Genomic DNA, 24,385 nt, shown 5'->3' with positions numbered 1-24,385 from the left:
AAGTAGCTGTTTAAGACGGGAGATTTGTTTTGTAAAGTTTTGTAATGATTAAGCATCTACATATGTACATATTGATATGATATTTTAGCTAGCAGTATAGTTCGGTGTTGGCGTTTGAGCTCTGGGTTGACCTTGATTGAAGAGAATTCATCCGGAGTATTTCTGCAGTGCTGCTGGTCAGGTTTGAATATTTGTGACTCCAAATCGATCGTTTACTATCAGAGTTTGCTAATTTATCTGATTTAATTTTTGAAACAGTTCCTCATCACATTGGCAAACACCACATTATCTAATATTTGTTACCACTATTTGAATACGATTTAAAATTTATATAAGTATATAAGTTTAATATCAAACGTGTCACTCAAGGGTAAAACCCATAATGGCATCGTGGTAAAATATTAAAAATATGTACATATGTAGTATATATGGGAAAAACTCGACCAATTGTAATAAATCCAAGATTAGATTGTGTTCTGAAGCGCCAGCGTTCAAAAAAATCACACATGAATAATATTACGATCACTAAACATCGGATGGTCATTAGGGCAATTTGCTTTTGAGGCGTCAAGGCTATTGATGACTTCGTAAAAATCTTTTTTATTGCTCTCTTGCATTCTTTGCATTGCATTTTTTATTGCTTTCTTGCACGGTTGAAACGTGTATTGTTTTTGTTCCATTGCCCTACTGATCATCCGCACGATGTATGTGCCTTATATCCGCCCTATATAATGACTAGAGGTAGGATAGTTACAGTGCTATCCATTGTTCGGCAAACCTTTAACAATGCATTTACAACCTTTGAACAATACACGGCCCCCTCAGGCTCCGGTGACTAATAATGACTAAATGGCGGCGAGTCGCTAATGTTTTTGCAAATGACAATAGAACGCCTCATTAGTAGTATTCGGCGGTGGAGCGTGCTTTTGGAACAAAAAATGGGAGTTTTAGGGCTATTTTCCAGGAAAGAGAGCAAATTACAAAGCTGGAGCAAAATTTCTAGGAAAAAAGTAATTAATAATAGTGAACCATTTTTTGTGGGTGAAAGCATCCTGGCCGCCTAAGTCTAGTGATGACATCTCTATCTGTCCGGCGACTAGGGTGGGCTCTTTTCTTCAAGAGCTTCAAGAGCTTCAAGAGCTATTACGTTAACACACTGCGGTCGGATCGCAGCAGCGCGCGCGACCTTCGGTTTCAAGCCCATCGACGCGAATTTCCGCATTTAAAGGGATCGCTCAAGTGGAAAGTTCACGACCCGCACGAGCTTTCTTCTAATCTGACACACACGAAGTCGACGATCACGGTACACGCGTGCGTAATTACCGAGACGAGAATTCTCGAGATCACTCGGGCACGAGAACTTTCGCGGCCGACAAAGCTCTCGTCGGCATAATAGAGGTCTGTCCGTACGTACGAATACGTACGCACGGATCGACGAGAACAAATAATGCCATTTATTGTTTATAAATACGTATTTAATAAATAATCATCAGTTTGTCTTATGCTAATTCGACGAGGTTAAACAACGTACGGATTAAATGTCGGCTTTTGAATAATGAAACAATCGGACGTCTGTTGTTCGATTAATCAATGTGTTCACATATTATAAGATGGGGTTATAATTCTTATCGGTTGCTTGATTTTATGTAGATTTGAACTATTCAAGGTTGTGTTGTAAAAAAATCTTACTTGGCTCCTACGAAAAGTTGATCTCTGGCTACGTCGAATAGTATCTTGCCGAATGATGTGACTCCGTTGTCTGTGAATCTGTCACTGCCGTAAGACATAAGATCTGTAAAGAAGAAATATGAATTTTAAGTATGAATGTTATTGATACAAAATGGTGTTATCTTAAAGGCATTATATAAAACAATAAAAATGTATACGCATCAATATCAAGCTTTATACATAATCGGAATCTCAATACTCCATCAAGAACTTCTACCATTATATCTTAAAAAGCGGATAATAAGAATTTGGAGATGTAGTCGAAATTAAAGTCGAATCAAATCGTTTTGAGAAAAGAAATTATATTCCGAGTATGAGTCGCAGTATAAGTGTTATGGTCAAAGATCGGTGTTGGGAACATGTTTTTTGCAAAAAAATGGTTCACTATTGTGAACCATGATTTTTGCTCTCTTATTTTGGTAACTAATGGAGAGGTCTATTGTTATTTAAATAGCACTAAGTCAATGTCGAAGTCTAGTTATGGTATCCATATTAATTATCCACATAAATTAACGACCGGCAAGCAGTTGAATATGAAATATTATTATTATTATTATTAATTTATGCCTGGAAGGCCTAATAGGTAACCCCAATGCGCCTTCCTAGCCAGAAACATTGTACATTTGATACAAGTATTATTATATGAAGTAAATACATATCAATTAACATTCACAGAGACATCTATGGTCAAATTTGTAAACTCGCGACATTTTATACAATTCAGCGAAATTTGAGATTGCTGAAAACTCGAGATTTGCGAGAAAATGGGTAAGGTTGCACAATTTGTTGGAACCGTTTCAATGATAATCAGATAAATTGACAAACTCTGATAGGAAACGATCGACCTGGAGTCACAAATCCAAGGTCTGGTCAGCAGAAACCAGTGGGATTTGATCCCGTGACCACTTTGTTCAAAGCATTGTATGCGAACCAATAGTCTATTCTGTTGGTTATATTAAATATGAATGAGATGTCTCAAATTATAAATAAAACCCCAGTTCAGATTGCAGTATGCAATTACAAGTGTTTAGAAATTTAGCGTATTTAAGTTTAACGGTAAATTTTTAAAAGTTCGTCCCGGTAAAATACATTTAGAACAGACCAGACATACAAAAACACAGCTTTATATACATTTTGAATACGTAACTATTACAAATGGGTCACCGAAGTAATTCTAAAAACGTTTTCGTGTAAGATTAATCATTGATTACTTTTATTAATTTCTGACTCCCCATAGTGCTGTTCCACGGGAATTCGGCCCTTAAATCAAACACAGTTTCCGCAGCATGAATAAATCGAATCCGGTTGAGACTTTTACGAGTGAAAAGTCGTGACTTGCCGACTTATATTCTTATCAGACACACACAGCCACCGTATCTTAAAGTTGTGACATTTATTATATCGACGGGAGGCAACAATAAGCACCCGACCATTTCGGAATTAATAAAACCACATTAACAACAGCATTGACAGGATTGTAAACGGTTAAGAACGCACGGGATGCGATTCGCGCAATTTTGCGTCGTAAACTCCGAAAATTGCATAGCACGTGGTGCGACAGAGGTATACCAATTACAAAACACGATTGATCCTATTGCGAGATAAAGGTTTAACACATCTGACAACTGACAAGTCACTGCCATATTTTTTTTGCTCCGAAGCAGGTCGGAACAGTTCGTTTGATCAACAATCGACTAATTGATCAGATCGCGACATTTTTTGTTACGATCTCTCTAGTCATTACACCGTTATGATAGTCTAAGTGTAGTTGATTATTGATCAATCAAGTTTTTTATGTGTGTAAGAGGAATGCGAGCTGTCATCTCTAAATTAGAAGTGGATGCGAAGAATTGGGATCTTCAGACTCAAAGGTGGGCTTGGGTACAAATGGTGATACGCTCAATTAAAATAAATATATGTAAGGTGGGTGGTATTAGTGTTAACGAACATTAAAGGAAATGGCTTTATTAATAAAGGAAATATTACCTACTTCTAAATTATGCCACTTGTTTTTGATTTAGAATATAGAAGCAACAGTGAACTGAATTCTATAGCAAGAACGTGTGTTAATTCCGTTGTAATCAATTTGAATTCTGGTGTATATTTATAACTAATTTCCGGTCAATGTCGCACTGCTTTGGAAATTAATTTCAAATTAAATTTGCTCCTAATAATGCCTTTCGGTGTGAGTCGTGTTCTAAAAAATTTGAATTACTTCCAAATCAAATTAAACTTACGAACATTATCAATTAGAATTAATTAAAAGCTGCCTGCAAGCAATCAGTTGATATTAATCAACTGGAGTTTCAATTTTATATATATGTATATGTTACAGTATGAGTGTAAAGTTGACTGATGTATACATTTTCTAGTATGTATATGCATCGTCAAAATCATCTAGTAATAGTGTACACTAGAGGTGTCATCTCACATAACCTTTAACCACATAACTTTATCATAAACTAAAATTGTAGGTAATACGGATGTAGTAGATTGAATCTTATTAATTATTGTTATCAATCCAACAATAAATTGGGTATTTGAATCGGTTCAATTTTTGAGCATGAAATTCATTGAAAGAGTAACTTTGAAACCAGCTTATCTGTCAAACTTTGATCAGCTGTCTTTGATCAGAATATTTACTAATGCACAGCGGCATGTGCATGAATTTACTAGCCAGTGCATACCATGTCTAGTAAGCATATCTGTGAAATTTAGCGTTGTAAGCTTTACCTAAAAACCAAAGTTGGTGTGTATTCACATACTAGACAATATATACATCTGTGAGACTTGACACTTTTACTGTAACATATACATAAAAATAAACCTAGATTTAATATTGCCTTCTCATTTATTGTGTTAAAAGTGTGACGAAATGAAAACATTCCCACATGGCAGCGGAGGCGGGCTTAATGCCTATTCAACGCTATTATTTGGAGACCATGGACCCATATTTCATTATGCATCCTTATTAATAAATCAAATTCAATGTATGTATGTACATTGTATATAGAAGTTTAAATCCATTTTGATACTTAAAAAATATGATAATGCTTTCAAAAATGAATTCAAGTTTTACTAATCTATACGCTGAATATGTTTTGAATAAATGGGCAGCTTAAGTTTTAACTGAAGTGAAAAATAAATAAATAAATAAAACTCATCGAACAATTCTAACCATTAAAAAATTGAACACATACCGAGATAAACTGACGGATTACAATACGTTGAATAAAATAAGCATACAACGATTGAATAACATCTCTAGCTCGTTTAAAATAATTGAGGGGATGTCTTGTGTTTCCGATACGTGAGTACACTTCCATTGTCATGGGTCGAATTTGTCCTTTGTCCGCGACGAAAAGTGGTCAACGACACCTCAATGAATTCAACTTTTTAGTCGACAACAATAACAATGGGAGACAGGATCTCCAAATTGGCTACGGAGGAGAGCGCAGGATCAATCAAACGAATAAAAAAAGAAAGCAATGAACTTGCTCATGGATCTATCTGTAATGTGAACTATAATAATGGCTTCATCGTCAGAAACGTGTGGTGCCCTGAGAAGGATGAAATCGTGTCAATAGTTCGATAAAATCATTATGTATTTCATTGTCAACATAAAACCTAAATCTTTCTTTAGCCTTGTTTATTTTCTATCAATTGTATCGCATAGTCCATCTGTTATTACAATTGACTCAATACTTTTTATTTTATTTTACTTCATTTTGGGTTTCTTTAATAAATTCAATGATTTTTCTACTCTTTTGGTTAATCGTTAATGTTATTAGTTTTTTTTAAACTTTCATTAACTTTATTCCTAAATGTCCTTCTTTATTTTCTTCTATTATACATATGTATTATTGGCAGTGGCGGCTTGTTATATAAAAAAAAACTAATAACATTAACAATTAACCAAAAAAGTATAGAAATCGTTAAATCTATCAAAGAAAGCCAAACTGATCCTGATTATTGGAATACATTCAAGCACTGCCACTACATACTAATATCATTAATTTGTACAACTATTTGTACCTCTTCCTAGATGTCAATAGACACTTAATAATAATTAAGCAAATGTTAGTAAATATTTATATGTTTAGCATACTTGATGCACATTGAATCTACATATAATACAATCGTGTATTGAAATCTACATTTAGCACTTTCTTTTATTCTTTTACTCTATATTTTAAGAGATTCCCAATCAATATACATACATATGTATGTATGTATATTATATAATTGAAATATTGTTGCGACTGTAGGTTTTTTTCAGATCTGAGCCCCAGGGCTTTGAATCTGCCAGCAAATGCTCGGCACTGCAGTGGTTTCGAAACTTAGCTTTCTTTAATTACAAACGATCAATCTCCAGAGATCACAGCAACCAGTTTTCGTGACTATCGAACGGTGCACACGTCTCTTATCTACCAATGATAAATTGGGCCGGTCTAATTCGCGACAATGGCGTGCAGAAGTTCAAGATTGGCATTGCTGGAAATGTTTCAAGAGTGAACGACATTCTTGAGTTACATAAGGGAAGGTAGAGAGACGTCCGTTCGTACGAGTGGATTGACCCCACAGTCGGTGGAAAAAAAGCTGAGGAATGACCAGATCGCATTGTCGAGAACTGGTCCAGCAGGGCGAAAGCCATAGATGGTGTGCTACCGTACGTGTGGGGTTTAATTCACTTAACCGATAAATGAACCAGGGGACCCGCCATGAATGGCCGCTGAAGAATCCCGAGGGGACAAAAAAGGAGACGCGCTTGAAAACGAGAGGATTGATGCGTAGAAAGAGGACTCAAGGAGAACGAGTTGTCCTTATGCGCGGTAGCACGTGGATGGACTTTGAGATGAATTCACCCGCAGATCGAACCTGAGAATTTCGCTATAATCCAGAATGAATAATGCTAATAGTGGGGTGAAGTTACGAGATGTGAATTTAAAATAAGTTGGTGGTGATCTGCAATGTGGATGGACGGAGAAGAAGGGCTAGATCGAGAAAAATACATAGGTATTGTTCGACAAATATACAAAATTGCATTTTTAAATCCACAATTTTCAATTTAGGACCACCGAATTTAATATTTTGATTTTCTTGATCATTTTCTATTTTAAAATTTAATTTAATTTGGTTAGTAATCTATAGTAGGTATTATATTATTATAATGTCAATGTACAGCATAATTTGAAAAAGAGCTCAAAAACCTATTTACAATATTCTTATAAATGCTCATAATAAATCTAATACATAAAATTAATTAAAGACTCTCTAAATTCGATGACCTAAAGCAGATTGTGTTTAGGTAATCTGTGTTTATACCTGAAGGGTATAGATATTTTGTTGTAATCACTGAGACTCTTCACGAGTGTGTTAGTATGGTTATTAGTGATTCTGTCATAGAATCGACTGGTTAGTTTGTTAGTAATGTCTGTAGAATTTAATATACGTATCTATGTACTATCTAGCCATAAGACGTAAACGGTTTTTATAATACTCTGAGTTCGGAGTTAAAGGGCTCTCATACAATAATAAAAAGCAACTGTGTTTCAACTTTCACCCGCCAGAGCAATGCCGGGCATTTCGCCTGTGCGATAAAATTGTTTGATAAGGATATGCATGTGAATGTGAAATAATCAGTTTGGTGACAAAATGAAAAGTTTAAAAGCAACCCCGTCTGCCGTATATATGTAGGTACATATATAATAATCAGCGTCAACCGAGTGTGATTTACAGCCTTAAAAGTTAAACACGCGATTGTGGATGGAACCGGTTGATTTTTCCACGGGGCCGATGATGCGGGGGTGTAGAGCGGCTCAAAAAGTGAGACGATATGCAAATTAAACGATTTATTGTGCACGAGAGCGACTTATCATCAAAAGAAAAAGACCGAACGGTATGCGACGCCTACTGCATCAATCTGTACGTTTTATTTTCACGACAATAACCCTTACTACTCACCGCGTAATGACACAAAGCGAACGATTTTTGCTTCATTATGTATGTTCCTACATATGTACATATGTACAACTTTGTTTATGTTTTTGATGTTAACTAATTATTTATTGAAAAATCAACAGACAAAAGATGTAGAAATGCATAAAAATTAACCATACTAACACACTTGTGAAGAGTCTCGGTGATAACAACAAAATGTCTATACCCTTCAGGTATAAACACAGATTACCTAAACACAATCTGCTTTAGCTCATCGACTTTAGAGAGTCTTTAATTAATATTATGTATTAGATGTATTATGAACATTTATAAGGATTGTTAATAGGTTTTTGAGCTCTTTTTCCTATTATGCTTTAGATTAACATTAGAATAATATAATACTGTGATTACTAACCAAATTAAATTAAATTGTAAAATAGAAAATGATCAGTAGATCAGTAGCTATTAAATAGATATGAGATGTATTGTGAACATAATTTCGTAATAATAAAAAGCATTTAAAAATAAAAAAATCAAAATGCATAAAAATAAAGAATAAATGTAACGAAATAAAATAGCATCTGAGCCCAATTATAGATTTTTACAAATTACATAAAATAGTACATAGAAACAAACAAATGAAAAGAAAATAATAAAAACTAAAACATGACTAAATAGAACAGAACTACATATTATATAATATAATAGATACATATGTATGTTTGTGTCAGCATTATACAAAACATGTTAATATTACACACATAGATCATTTTATATAACATCTACGAGAGTTGTTTGCATTTAAATTAATCACAACAGTTAAAAATAATTTTAAAGCCAGACTGTTTGCAATAGTGATGTTGACAGTCCTATTCTTCAGTGTATAAAACTTGCGATAAACCGAACTCAAATCACAAACTGATACAGGTTTTTAATTCCGAATTGACCCGTTTTCATTTCAAATTAAACCTTTTTCATTTAAAATTGACATTTAAATGGATAACTAATGCGCGCGACAATTCAGGGCACGGACTATTCAGCGCACGGACAGTTGAGTGCAAAATCGTTTTTTTCAAAAAGTTTTATATGCGTTTTCGAAAAGAATTACTCTATTGAAATTGTCGGCCATATCTACATAATAATTTCATGAAATGCGAATAAACTTATTTGATAGTCTTTGTGCCTTTATGATTTTCTAATTGGGGTCCACGAAATATTACGCAAACAGGGTTTCTAAACTAAGGCCGCAAAAACTTATTCTGTTTTTTACCTTTTAGCTATCCAAAATCTTACGTATGTAGGTTTTCCTAATCCAGGTTCGCAAATCGTCATTATGGACTTTGCTTGTAATAAAAAAATGGAAGAATTTTTGGTTTTCGAGATTCTCCCCGAAAATTATCGTTTCAAATCTTACGTATTCAGGGTATTGCAATGGTGTATTCAAGTATATGTATGTACATACATATATTTATGAGAGATCTAAAATATTTATATCGTGTTAAAATAATCGTCTTTGTTTAACATAATCCACTTTTATATAACAATTATCGAATCAAATAATAGCAATTCAGGTTTTTCAACAATACTTCCCAACCTGCCAAAGTCAAATGTATGATATCATATCACCGATGCTTTAACTAAGAGCATTCCTCTTCATTAAGTGTAGTGTAAACTGGTCTACAGAGATACTTTTCATACAATGTAAGTAATATATGTATATTTTAAAGATTCCTATCAAGGGTCGTTATAGACACGTTGTCAACTTATAAACAACACTTGGGTAGACTCTATCAGTACATAAAGTATATATTTACGTTCGTACGTCAAAAGTCAGGGATAACAGGCGATCCCTTAGTAGGCGGTCCTGTCCTCGGTATCGAATCTACGCCGAGATAAAGCATAACATACAATATAATAAAGGCGGACTCACATAAACCACACACATACATAGAAATAATATGATATTACATACACACGTGTATGCCTGTGTTTTTTCGAGCTAGTGATTTTATTGTGCGTCTCCGTCTTCTTGGAGCCATCGTTTAAATGGAAATTTTATACGACGACCTTGCGTTTATGCCGAGGTTCTATCTATGTAGACTTATGCGTGATAGAATATGACTAGACTTTATGGGGGCTTTTAAAAGACTGTTTTAGGATTTTCCGTTATAATTCAAAACATAGACTTTGTATCTACATACATATATAGTAGGTAGAATTGATTTAGAATGTGGGTAGAAATGTATGTACGAGTGCTTTATAGGTTGTTAAATGTATTACAGGTTCAGCTAGGTATACTAAGCGAACTGCCCGGCGTTGCTTAGGTTACTTTTTCAGAAAAAAATTGAAATTTAGATAAGTAGAAAAATGGTCAGTAATCATAATAGATGGTCAGTACATACATATGTAGGTGTATAGTATGTATAAGTTCGAAGATTGCCTTGTTCTGATTGTGCAGAAAAGCTCGCTGACCTTTTCGCCACGGCTAAATTTGACGAAAGTCGACTTAACCGTACAAGGATATAACTTGTCGCCGTTCATCATCGAACACCCCCATATTGAGTTGATTGTGTCCTTCGAATCGTGTGTATCACGAAACGCGCTGATTGATCGGACTTAATGTGTTTGATTGAAGAAGGACGTAACTGCAATGTAAACTTTGGCATAGTCAATTTTTAGCCAACCATACATATCTAGGTACAAGTTCAGTAAGTACAATTCAAATTCAAAAAATATGTACATATTTAAAGTGAAAACATATATACGCACGGAATAGCGAATTGGATCGAAGGTGTTACAAAACGTTGCACTCCCCACACTTTTACAGTGTTGAACTACATAAAGTAAGAAGCTGAAAAGCCACCTATGGACTTTGTAGTGTGTAGTGTTTAGTAGTTTTTTTTTAAATATTAGTATATAATGGCGAAGTTTCGTCTGCGTGTCAATATGTAGTGAAAATTGCATTTGACGAAATATCTATGCTCAGAAAAGAAGTCGAGAGATTTGTCTTTTGGTATGTCTGTAGATGGAAAGTCGCCTCTGGGCTTTAGTGTGTAGAGTTTAGTAGTACTTTTTTTTTTTAAATATTAGTATATACTAGTATACACAGTGATGTAGTCGGGCCGGGTCACCGCCCTGGTACTTTGATACAAAAATTGTTTTTCGAGTACAATAAAAAAATAGTTTTGCTTATATTTCATTTAAAAAAATGTATACCAAATATTGTGAGCAGACTCTCGTTTTAATATTTGGTGACTACAACCGTATCCTCACTCAAATGCTCATTTGAGTGCCGAAAATATTTTAAAAACAGCCCAACAACGACCCTTTGAAAAAATTATAGACATTTTGAATGATGCCGAAATCGAATCATCTAACAAAATTTTCAGAACTGCATATTATATTATGTTGCAAAAAATAATAAGCCTTATTCAGACCACTTTGATTGACTTTTCAAGTTAATGAGCGTTTGATTTTTTATAAATATTCGATCTACCAATATTAGGATACATATTTTTTAAGTAACGAAAAAAGCGAGGGGGGATTCGTAAAAATTCAACACCGACCTGGTACTTTTTTATTTAGTACTACACCACTGAGTATACATAGAATGGCGAAGTTTAGTCTGCGTGTCAACATGAAGTCAAAATTGCATTTGACGAAATATCTACATACATATGTATGTTCAGAAACGAAGTCGAGAGATATGTATGTATAATATTTCTGTAGTGGGTCTAACTCGTTCCACCAACTTGCAATATCTCAAGATTCGTTTTCCCAACTATTTCGCTATATTTCGTCGTCGAGATTGTATACATACATACATATATGTAGGCCATTGTGGCGCATTAGATTCTTCCTGTAATGCCACAATGGTCCAAAACTATCTATACAAATAAATAAATAAATATATGTACAAAACACATGTACGATAATGTTTTACATAGTGAAATACTTATTTTACGAGATAAACTATTAAAAAAATATAGTAAGAATTATTTTTTTGATATTTTAAAGATGTGTTAATAGCTTAAAAATCTATGAATCATCACAATATGTCTCGTATAATAAAAATATTACATACAAAAACATTTATGTATACAACATAAAAGCTCTTTTTGAAGCAACTTGGTAAAACGAAGAGTTGAGAAAACGAGTCTCAAGATATTGCAAGTTGGTAAAACGGAGCGCACCGGTCAGTAGTAACGTAGATATGTATCTACTACAAACTTAATTCTACTAGCTATAAACTCAACACGAGATTTGTCTCAACGTGAATGCCCAACTTTATACTAAAGCGACTATTTTAAAAGCCATTATATCATATTTGACCACAGTATTAGCACTGTATGAATGTTTGGACGTACATACTATGTGATATTGCATGCCTGAAACAGTTCAGATAAGCACTCCAGTACTACACAATAGGGTTATGCAACAAAGAACGTCTAATACTGCAGTTATATGATATCGCATATACATACAAAGTATGTAGGTATGTTCGAACGAGTACCTACACGTTAATAAATATGAAGTGCACGCGGAAAGACAACCGCAACTAAATGCATTATCATTTCCCCGAGCATGAAACGTGTCTGTTGGAACCATGAGAGATTGAAATTAAAATTCAATTTGGTCGAAGGGACTCTCGGCTGACCCTTGGAGTCACTCAGAGGGCATATCTCGTCGAAACGGCGAAACCTCGTGGCAAACGAACGGCAAATAGAGCCTTCGCGCGTCACGAGTTGCACTCGGTGTCAATCCGTACGAAATGTGGATCACGAGCTTCGCTGCAGGATTCACTCTGACAATGGACAAATATGTTTAAAACAATATGCCTATGTACAATGCACGGTATTAAATTTAATCTAAGTAATGTCAACTCAGTAGTTGTGGATTGAAAGGTTCACAGTTCAGATCTTGGTATATATGTGTTTTATTTGTTAAGGAGGCCATTCGCGAAGTATTGCGCTATAAGTTGCTTACTGCGAAATTTTTCGTAACGAGCGATATTATGAGTGAAAAAATTATTTTGCCAAATACTTTTTTGGAATCAAATTGATATAACTCTTGAATGAGTTAAGTTAAAACGTTCGTTCAATTATTTAATAAAATCGTCCATAAATGACAGTATGTAATTCTCTTCATGGAAAAAATCTGCTGGCAGATAAATTATTCATCGTCACAAGATTTCTACGAGCAAATTGTCACGCAAGAAATCGAAAAACAAATTGCAACGTCAATGGGCTACATCAGATTTGTGAAAATCGAAACTTGTGGAGTATTTTATGAGCATGTGCTCGCGCAAGTGTTTTAAATAAATCGCCGGATTTAAAAATGACAGAAAGAAATAAAATAAAATGATCGTTGATAGTTGTGTAGCAAATTTGAATTAAAAAATGTATTTTAAATACTAGGCAATGCTTTTCGTTGTGCAACTTTGAGACGATTAATTCCACGTGTTGCAAGTGTTCAAATTATAAACTAGTAGGTAATAATCTGTCAAGGATTCGAAGTATTATTACAAAAAACGAATGTACCAAACGGTTTATTATTATTAAAGACCTTTTAGCAAACAATGTATGTACATATCTAAATTTATGAACTGTATATTTTATCAACTACAAAGATTTATAAGTATCCACAGCAACAAGCAATAAGTAAAACGATTAAAAATTTAATGAAAAAAAAATTATCAGCAAAATAATGATTATGAAAAAAAATAATGATATTCTCGATCCATAAACGGGCGCTGTCCATCAAATTATTTTTTTTATGTGCGACGTATGCAATAAGAGGATCTACACACTGGACCAGGGATGTGCAAATAAATAGCAACTTAAATTTTGCCATCTTCTACGGAAGGAATCATATTTGTCTTTGAATTCTTATAAAATTGATCAATAAATTATCAACCTTCTGAAAATATTTCTTCTCTACATTTCGTACCACCATTCAAATGGGATCATGTGGGAAGACACCACCAATAAATAAGATTGGGATAAATTGATTTTTTAACTGAATAAGGAATGTAGGCAGAACTTTAAAGTATTGGATGATTGAATTATTTCAAAAGATGACTTATAATATATGAAAGTGGCTGAAAGAAACAGATCAGTGTATGAACTTTTCTCCTGGAGAACCCTTAGATAATGAGATCCCGATCCGATCTTGGAAAAGAAGAGGTAAGTAAAAATAACATTTTACATGGGAGTAGGTACTCAATTTTAATTAATACTAGTGGTTTTATCCGGCTTTGCTCGGTATTTGTAATTTAAACTGCTTAAACATGGCTAATCTAATAGTAAACATTTTATTAAATTTATTTGAATAGTTTTATTTTATTTAAATTTATTTGAATATCCATTTAGTTTTTTATTAAATTTAACGTCACGAATTCTACCACCCAAACCTTATATACATTAAACCTTACATAGTTACATACATACATACCAAGTCTCTTTCTAAATTACATATATATTAGATTGCTATTTCTGTCGATCTTAACACATCGAACTCAATGGTTAAATCATATACTGACTTTGAATTACATATAACTTATATGTAATTCAAAGTCAGGCCAAATACCATATTTAATTCCAATTGCATTATTATGAAATTGTCAACAGTTATAATAAAACTTTTTCATGCTTGACTAGCGATAGCTTAGTAACAGAGTGAAGCGAATAAAGAGCTTGTAAAAATGAGTGAAATATATTTAAGCACCCCTGCATAATACTATTGAATAATCCAATTTTTTTCAGGTCCAGTATCTGATTTGCGGCTAGACCAGATCCCGCTCTCAGATTACTGCCGGGTTTTTACCTGACCCGCGCGTTGAACTCTCCAAAATACACATGCATACATACAAACATCCATCCATACAAAAACCAGGCACTTAAGCTCGTAGTGTTTCTTTTATCATTTCCTCGAAGATCCTTGCAGCGTCCTTCGGAGCAACAGGCTGTAATTAACACAGCGTGCGTGAGGGCCTCAATCCCTCCGAGGGACTTCAAGAAGATTGATAGTGTATTTATTAGCCCTTAATTCATAACGCGCGACGTCGACATATGGGGACGCCTTTCATTCGAACAAACGTTTAATTTTGTCTCGACTCTATTTTATTTTATTTTTTACTTCGAATAACGAGACCGGTCAACTTGAGGTAGGTACTTGCGCGGCTTAAAACGAGTACTGCGAGATAGATACGTTTAATGAAGAACGTGTGAGGTCCTCGTCTAAGCCGAAGAAAAAGAAGAAGTGATGCTGCATTTCTCGAAGACATCAAGTAGTACAGTAAGTAAGTACATTTGTAAGATTGATTTTGCAAAAATGCCTTTCACATGTCTCATTTATCAAAGTGCCGCTGTCGAGTGTCACTTTTGCATAAAAATAAATATTTGTACCTACTTATCAGAGGTTGAAAAATTAGCGAACACGTCTTCTGGAAGGGTGAAATTTGACTTATTACTGACCTGGCAAAGTTGACAATAGGTCAAAAAAATTTCTACCACACTTGTTATTTGAATCCAATGGCATACCTTCATCGTAATGTAATTTTTTTATATAACTAAAAAATCTGTATTAAAAATTGTATGGGATTTGGTTTAATGAGAAGTTGCTAATTTTCTATAAATTTTATATACATTTATATTGGAATACATATATTCTTTGTTTCAAAACCATGAAACAGATGAGAGTAAAGCTTGGCACTGAAGATATTTGATGGTAGATAAATCTTGTGGGTTTTCTGGCAATAAAATTTGTCGTAGCTAACAAAGCTACAGACAATACGAGGGTCAAAATTCTCAATTTAATTTCTAAGAATTTTGAGAAAAAATTCTTAACACATTCAACCCATTGTTAAAAAACATTTTGATTTCTTCAAAAACAGTTACCATTCCACACAGGATCACCCGGCTGATTGTAATGTGTTGTCAACAAAAGTCTCATGTATTTTTTAGGAGATAAGTTTGTCATCGCTGAGATATAGCTACGGCAAAGTAATTAAAGATATATATATATGTACATATATATGTCTGTACACAAATCACGTCATTGTGGAATAGTTAACAGTATGAAAAGCAATATGGAAGTCCAGCTATTTTCTACTTATATGATTTATAAAAATAAAATAAGTACTATTTAGAAAATGTGGGTTCTTTGCCCTCTTAGTATTAAGCAATATATAATTCTCTTGAATTTAACACAGCGGAACCGACGCCTAAAAGAACCAAAGTCCTTCCGGATAGAGTACGTGTGGTCACCTTATCGTAAATCTCTTTAATTGATCACCATAATTATAAAAAAATCAACGAAACGTTACAAAAACGAAACGCGTCACGTAGCAAACTTGAAACTAAGCATACGAAAGTCGTTAAAAACAGCCTAAAAAAATAATGATATTCGACATGTATGACAAAAAGAATCAATCTTGCGCGCAGAATATAAATGAATCAGTAACAAACAAAAATTTAAAAAATAATATTAAAAATATAAGCACATACGATTGATTACGTGCTACAGTGAAAGGAAATAAATGAACGAAAAGAATTGTATGACATGTAAATAAAATAAAAACTCCGTTGTCTATGTGATTTCACATCCGAAATTATACTGCAATTTATTCCACTGCACACACGTAGGTACATATTTAGATCACTGGTTTAAAAATAAAAAAGGTCAAATTTAATTTCATATTTACGAAGACGCCGCAGCACATGTGCATAATGCGTATTATTACGCCATTTCGGATGGCGTATCGTACGCGACCGGTGCGATGATGATGATGTTGATGACGGTCGTGGAAGAAGTCACTGTTGTAACTGGTCATTATGCATAATTCTGTTTATTCTCGCGCGTTTTGTCCAACTCGAAGATCGCACTGTGTGTGTGCAATTATAACCGGTTAGCCAATTACATATGTGATCTTTGTGTTAGGCGAAGAATATTATAAAGCTGTGTTTATACTGAATGGGTGTGCATTTTCGATCATAAAAATATTTCGATTGACAATCGCTTACAGTACAGTAATGCTTTTTTTTTGTATAAAGCTTCATTGAAATCGAGTGAATCAAAAAATAGTTACGAAAATGGGGTAACGAAAGTTATCCTTGAAAATATACATATATAGGAATAATTTTCGAAAGTGCTGAATGTGTGGTTTGCTAACCTGCATGGTATGAAGCGTGTGTAGGGTGCATGAATAGGAACGGGTGTGTATAGGACTTAAGTTGCCGTTAGGCTAGCCCGACGTTAAGACGAATAAATAAAGACTATCTAAGCAGAAAGTCAGTTTGATAATGTAGCAAGAATTTCAGACTATTATTTGGGTTGAATCAGTAAGACTGCCAATTGACATTTATAAAGACAATTAAAGTGTAATAATATATAATAATCATAATACTCATATAGATACATACATATTTATAATTGTGACATAAAGTACACAAAAAAAAATTAAGCCAAAACTTATGATGATGTTTTACGAAGGCCTTTCGATATAATTTGAGTTCTTATCTTGACTCTTTACTGCCTTTTATGGGTTGACGTTGTACGTTTTATTTCGGTCATGAAATTGCTAGCCTCTAGCGAACACATGTTGTTCAAAATGGGGTTGTTGAAAAAAAAGCGCTGTGCAATACATTTTTTTTCTTTTTGCATTTAATATGTATAACCTGATCGTGCGGCAGCATTGAAAATTACTTTAATTGTTTCCGAAGAAACGGTTTTTAAACGAATGGTCGAGAGGATGCTGTGGGTTTTGCAAATCATCCGTCGAGGGTATGAATGAAAAATTTGCATAACACTAAGTCTCGATTTTGAAAAGGTTTATACGCAATTTAGAACGACTCGTCCGGATTAGTTAAACGTCTCAATTCAAATCAACCTTGATCATAATTTATGTGGCATATCGAATACGAAAAGTCTGTGCGTACAAATAAAAATATTGCATAACTGATTGAGAGACGTGTGAAATGATCAATATGCAACATTTTGTTTTGATTATTTTAATTTTGTCCAATGAATATAATCGAATATTTACTGCTTGAATTTCAAAAACGTTAAAGAGCGTAAGTCCATCGATTCATTAGGCACGTAGATATAATCGCTAATTCGACATTTCCATACATAAGGTATCCATATTTATTATACAAATGACGCGTAGCTAAAATAATCATCAACAGTGATCATTAGATAAATTTCTACAAAATTGGTGCTATGTAGGCAATCAAATTGTATGGTAGCCACAATTTTTTTTCTTATCTACATATGTATATGTGAGAATTTTTATAAATAGTTTATAATTATAAAAATTGAATAATTATATTTTATTATTATTTATATTTTATTAAAACTGTAAATTTTCCGAAATAAATAAATAAACATTTGAAATCACATGTACACACTCCGGAAAATGTGAATATGTATGTATAGCTCGCGCAGCGAAAGCTGGCACGTACCAATACAAACACGTATATTGTATCCGTGAAGATATGAATAAGATTTTTTGTATCTGTTTTCTAGGACAATCAGTTGGTCCCTTTCATACGCACCCACTTTCCGAGCATGACAGAAACAACAATTATTTTTTGTATTGCTCGGTGATTTTTGCTCAGTGATCAAGTGTGCACTACAGGGTGATTTTTTCCAGTTTCACTGGTCAGTCACCGATCAACCCCCACAAACTGACGTAACGCGTTCTTATATTGTTTGCTAATTGGTTAATTGGAGTTACATAGTTCATTAGAATTAGTGGATATATGATAATAAAATGCTTTGTAATAAAATTGGATCTGGGAAAACACTAACGGGACAATCTCGCGAAATTGTGTATAATGTTTTCAACTATTTCATGCATCGTATAGTGAATAGTGAAAGTGACGAAAGAAATAGTTTTATGAAAAATTTATATGCTTCAACTGCGGAAGCGACTGGTGTTTCTAAAAGAAGTGTTCAGCGAATTGTTTGTGAAGTACGAAATCAATTTGTGGTGGCTAATAAACCGCCAACATCGCAACCTTCAATATCGGAGCCATCAACGACACAACCTATATCTTCAGAGTCATCAGATCCAGCAGCATCCACATCTTCATCGACTGTGCGAGTTGTTTTAAGGACACCGGGCAAAAATCGTGTAAGGTTATCAAAAATAACTACAGTGGATAGTTTTGATCAAGAGGTCATCAGGCGAACTATCTACGATTTTCATCTAGTTCATAAGACATTTCCGACGCTACAAAAGTTATTAGAAGTTTTGAAAGACAGTTTAAAATTTAAAGGTGCAATTTCTTCGTTAAGAGTTATCGTTCGTAGGCTAGGTTTCAAATGGAGAAAGATGAAAAATAATAAACAAACACTTATTGAAAAAAATGTAATTCGACTGAAGAGATCCATATATCTTTCCAAATTAGAAGAGTATAGATTGCAAGGCCGCCATATAGTTTACACGGATGAATCCTATATAAATAGCTCACATACGATGCCAAAATCATGGTCCGATGAAACTAGCAAAGGTTGCAGAGTACCGATTTATAAGGGTAATATGCTAATAATAGTTCACGCCTGTTCTGAAAAAGGATTTATTCCAAATGCGTTACTTATATATCCATATAAAATTAAAACCGGAGATTATCATAATAATATGAACGCGATTAATTACCAAAAATGGATTAAAGAAAAGCTTGTTCCAAATTTACAACCCCAATCTGTAATTGTTATTGATAATGCGTCGTACCATAATGTCATGTCAGAACCTATGCCCACATCTAATTCCAGAAAAGCTGACATGCTAGCTTGGTTAAGAAAATTTAATATACCTTATCCAGAAAAATGCACAAAGCCTGTTTTATATGGAATAATAAAAAACAATAAACAAAATCATCAAGAGTTTGTACTTGATAAAATCTTGGAAGCTCACGGACATAACGTACTACGCCTACCACCCTACCACCCAGAACTAAACCCTATAGAATTACTGTGGGGCATTATTAAGGGTAAAGTAGCTTCAAAAAATGTCATGTTTGACTTAAAGGTCGTTGAAGAGCTGTTTAGGAAAGAAGCAGAGTCAATCACTATTGATACATTCAGAGACGTTTGGAGACATGTGAAAAAACATGAAGAAAAATTTATTGAACTGGAACCAAAACTCGATATTTTAACGGACAATTTCACTGACATTATAAAAGTAGAATATTCTGATAGTGAATATATGGATTCTTCAAGTGATGGAGAATTAAGTGGCGTAGAAGAATTATGATACGACATTGTATAAAAACAGAAGACTATCCAAAACGAGCAAAGAAGTAACGAATTAAAGAAAATCAGAAAAGGTTAGTAAAACTAGAAGTACGTTTAGTAGTAGAGTAGTAAAAGTAAAGTCTTATAATAGAAAAGTTTGAAATTGAAATTCAAAAATAAGATTATAAAATGAACAATGTATTTATTTAGATTAGAAACACTTCCGGTTCGGGTAGACTTTCTGGGTGTAAATGTACTGCGGCATTATCCAAAGATCGCCGCAATATTTTTTTTGTAAGTTTATTTTATTATTATTTATGACAAGTTCTGACTTGGCTACAAAATTCTGAAGCCGACAAACAATTCTATGCAAAATAATGAAAAAATATTTTGATGGTCTAGGCACCCAACAGTAAACAAATTTGAAGTGAGCAAATAAACAACAAAGTGTAGCGCTTTCTTTGCGAATTTATTTTATTATCTTTGTAACGGTCGGGACTTAATACTAGCCGACAAAGAAGAATGTCTATATATAATAATGAAAAGGACTGCATTATTATCAAAATTCGAACACTTTTAAAATCACTTATTTCCTGTTTAATATAATTTATATCCTATATTTTTTTCTCATTTTTTAATTCGTATTAATTTTTGCATACGTACGTTTGTTTTACTTATAATTTAAAAAAATGCTATTTATCATTTTATTCGTGGTACGTATTCAAATATTAAATAAATATGCCACCCAAATTATATCATAGATCTTAAAAACATTACACGATCGGTTGAAATAAAATATATAAATAACAGCCTGTATATGAAAAATGCATTTGTATGAGTACTGTGCACGCGCCTTCTGTAGCTAATAGACCTGTATGTACATACATATGTACACAAACCATCAGAAATATATTGTATAATGCATTTTTTAATGAAAATTTGACACGTGCTCGTCGTGTACTTGTTTAAAAAACTACTCATGTCTCGCGAATATAAATGCGCATACTTATTTTTCACCGGTCGCATTTCTTGAATAATAATGCTTTAATTTTGAGTTAACGTCGTAACCACCGTAGAATGAATGTTCAAACATATAATATATGCACTCCGTATAATCGGTTTCGTTGTGAACGGGTCGTTTTTTCCGAACCCGATATAAATTCAAAGATTATCCTGCAATACGCGGGATCTTAGAGAGTAAAAAATAAATTTCCTCGAAAGACTGTCCTGTAGCCATTCTATTCAAAGAAGAGTGGTTGCAAAAAACGAATCTACAGGCACAAAGGTTATAACTTATGGCTTTTGTTTTGCGTTATTTTTTAGTGCTATATATGTATGTATGTGTGTATGTAAGTAGTCCCTTGTGCTGTTGAGTAAAACGAAAGCGCGAAACATATTCGCGAAGAGTATAAATAATAAAAAAAATCGAAACCTGTTCGGAGGCTGCGGCATCGAAAGGGTTCAAAATTGTTACCAGATGTTGGAAATAATATGAGATAATGATCTAATGCCGGTGAGCTCACGAGTCTGAATGATACGTCAATTTTTCGGTATACGATTTCGAAATTGTATGCAATTACGTGCAACAAGATTGCAAAAAAAAAAATGCTAATTGAAAAACCCTCTCAGTGCGGGCGAATAAAAATTCAATCAAATTGATTTTCAATTACAGTAAGTTCATTATTTTTAAAAAAGGTACAGCGAACATACACTCGGCGAGAAAAAAAAAGGTTTTAAACTGCCTTCAGATGAGGTATATTGTATGAAGTATACATGGAAATTTAAATTTAATTTGTAAGGAATTTTCATGTGATGGAAAGTAGGACACAAGGAGAAAGTTTTATTTATTTAATGCATTAAAATGAACATTTATCATTCTTTACAAATTTGTAATATTGGACGCAACTGCAAGGGGATTCAAATTTTTAATAACAATAATGACTATTGCACATTTAATCATGAATAAAATAGGACACATGGAGACACAAAGCACGCATGCAGGAACAAGGAGGTGTAACCAGAGCCATACCAATGATTTTGGCGCCCTTAGCAAATATCAAATAAGCTTTATGTCCCTTTTTTAATAGCTAAATAGCAAGAACATAATTGAAGAAATAAATTTATATGAAAATTATTTATTGTATTAAAATTTCGTTATTATACAAAAATAAGCTTTTTAAAAAAAAAAAAAAAAACTACTACTATTAAAACAATAAAAATGCAAAATACAAATTTATAATAAAACATTATATTTATTCGTGATACTAATTTAGCTATTCATACTAAAAATTTAAATAAAAAAACGCATGTATAGTTTCATTTTTCTCATTAATGATATAGAAAATTAGAAAACTCATTAATGATATAGTCAAATTTTAAATCACTCACTAATCTATTGACAACAGGCTTAAATTAGAAATGCGATCTTGACTATTTACAGATCTCAAATAATTTTTGATGATTTTTAATTTGTTAAAACTTCTTTCGGCCATGGCTATTGTTGCTGGCATTGTCATAAATATGCGTATAATATATATATATATATATATATATATATATATATATATATATATATATATATATATATATATATATATATATATATATATATATATATATATATATATATATATATATAAAAATTGACGATATGTGGGTATGTGCCGGAACGTGGAAACAGCCAATCAGAGTCAAGTGGTCGTGCAGACGCGGGGAAGCGTGGTATCGGGGAAGTGGGGGTTGTGGAGCATCATGTAACGTTAGGCCGAGCGACGACAGGCATGTGCGACGTCAGGCCGAGCGACGGGTGACATATACACACACCCACGAAGACACACACACACATTCATTCATCATTTCGAACAGGTTTGTATCGGTACAACAAATCGGGCACAACACTAGTAGCTTGTTTAATATTTGAACAAGATTCTTGTAAATCCTACTTGCTCAGTACATTCAAAATATCCATATGATAAATAAATACTGTGAAAAAAAATTAACTGCGTGAATGGGTACCCACTAACCAACGGTCTTTTTAAGTCTAAGCTTTTAAATGAAACCTTTAATGAATATATTGTTCATATTGTATTTTTCGTCGAAAGCTTTGCTTCACGCTCCGAGCGCCCTTCAGATTTTTGCGCCCTTGGCAAATGTCCCGTTTCCAATGCCTCGGTACGGTTCAAGGTGCAGCTGTTACGTAATACGATCAAATTTCATCATGTATTGAGTTGAAATATTGCTTACTAATAAAATATTGCAGAACCACGTATATCTTTATATTAAACATAGTACTTCAATAACTAATATTATTGATAATACAAAACTTTAGTCAACCAACAAGCATACAAACTTTGACTCATACAAGAGGAAAGGAAATATAAATACGTATCATTAACGCCTCCCTAGAATATTGCATACGTTGCAGAACCAGCCCGTAGCTTTACAGGTAAGCCAAGTTGCATTGAATGGACTATAGATGAGTTTGTAAAACGAAAAAGACGATTTATGTGTGTACCTGGCAGCCGTGGTCCAGCAGAAGCAGCGGGCTTGTCGACCTGTTGATTTAGGATGCGAGACACGCAAACGGCAGCTCGAACCAGTATACCGGCTACCGGAAAATACTGTCCGCAGTATTGTTTAAAATATATAATACAACAAATAAAAAATACATAAAGAAGAAACCAGGTGAGCCACAATAAAAAAAAAACAAGCAGAATCTTCACAATACAATGCGAATGTCTACTATAGAATCTTTATCTATACGTTTACGGAAAGAGGCGCTCAAACAGTTTCCAGAAAAGGTATTATTTTTTAAAAACATGTTCTATTTGAGTTAATACATTTTTAATACTAAAACAACAACGATATATGAATCATTTTGTGGCTCTTCATAGCTGGAATTTCCCCACGGATCGATGCCTGCGTGTTTGTCTGTCATTTTACTAGCCTCTTCTTATTTACAAAGCACTTTTTATTATATTTCACTTCGCAAACGATTCAGCGGAAATTTCTACATTCTTCTGATCGTTTTGAAACTTCGCCATTTTGCAACGATAGATATTCAAATCGAGTGAAAAATTATTTTAAATATAGCTGGTGCACTACAAAGCGCTTCACTTTTAAGATTTATATTCTAGAATGCTCTTTGCTAGTATGTCTAAAGTATGAGCTATCATCTGCACTGTTATTCAATACTTCAACATGATGTTCTTCTTCGCGACCGTCATCTTTGATATTCTCTCGACCCTTGTTGGAGCGATTAATCTTGTGGATTTAATAATACCCAATTTAGCTAAGAATTTAATATAAGCGCAACAAATCCTCGCAAATGTTCGCAGATACAAGGGTAATTTCAAATTCACGCGTAAGCATTGTACAGAACGTTGAGAATACCCGTTAATTATAAATATATACATACATACCTAGTTTTATTAATGACAAATCACCATTTTTTATTACTAGCCTCTAATACGTTTCA

General features: G+C 33.5%; 1 protein-coding gene and 1 long non-coding RNA gene across 2 annotated transcripts in view; one reads left to right on the top strand and one right to left on the bottom strand.

Moving 5' to 3' along the window:
- Window positions 1-24,385, top strand: part of LOC143916668 (uncharacterized) — a 265,871-nt gene that overhangs the window by 100,797 nt on the left and 140,689 nt on the right. The window lies entirely within an intron of this gene.
- The window catches only part of LOC143916654 (semaphorin 5c-like), a 188,783-nt gene that overhangs the window by 46,427 nt on the left and 117,971 nt on the right, over window positions 1-24,385 (bottom strand). The window contains exon 5 of the mRNA XM_077437850.1: window positions 1,690-1,792. Within this exon, the coding sequence (XP_077293976.1) occupies window positions 1,690-1,792 (103 nt within the window). The remainder of the gene's footprint in view (window positions 1-1,689; window positions 1,793-24,385) is intronic.

Source organism: Arctopsyche grandis, chromosome 9, assembly GCF_051622035.1.
Source record: "Arctopsyche grandis isolate Sample6627 chromosome 9, ASM5162203v2, whole genome shotgun sequence".
Classification (NCBI taxonomy): Eukaryota; Metazoa; Arthropoda; class Insecta; order Trichoptera; family Hydropsychidae; genus Arctopsyche; species Arctopsyche grandis.
The sequence above is the reverse complement of the archived record's forward strand: the minus strand, read 5'-3'. Positions and strand labels throughout refer to the sequence as shown.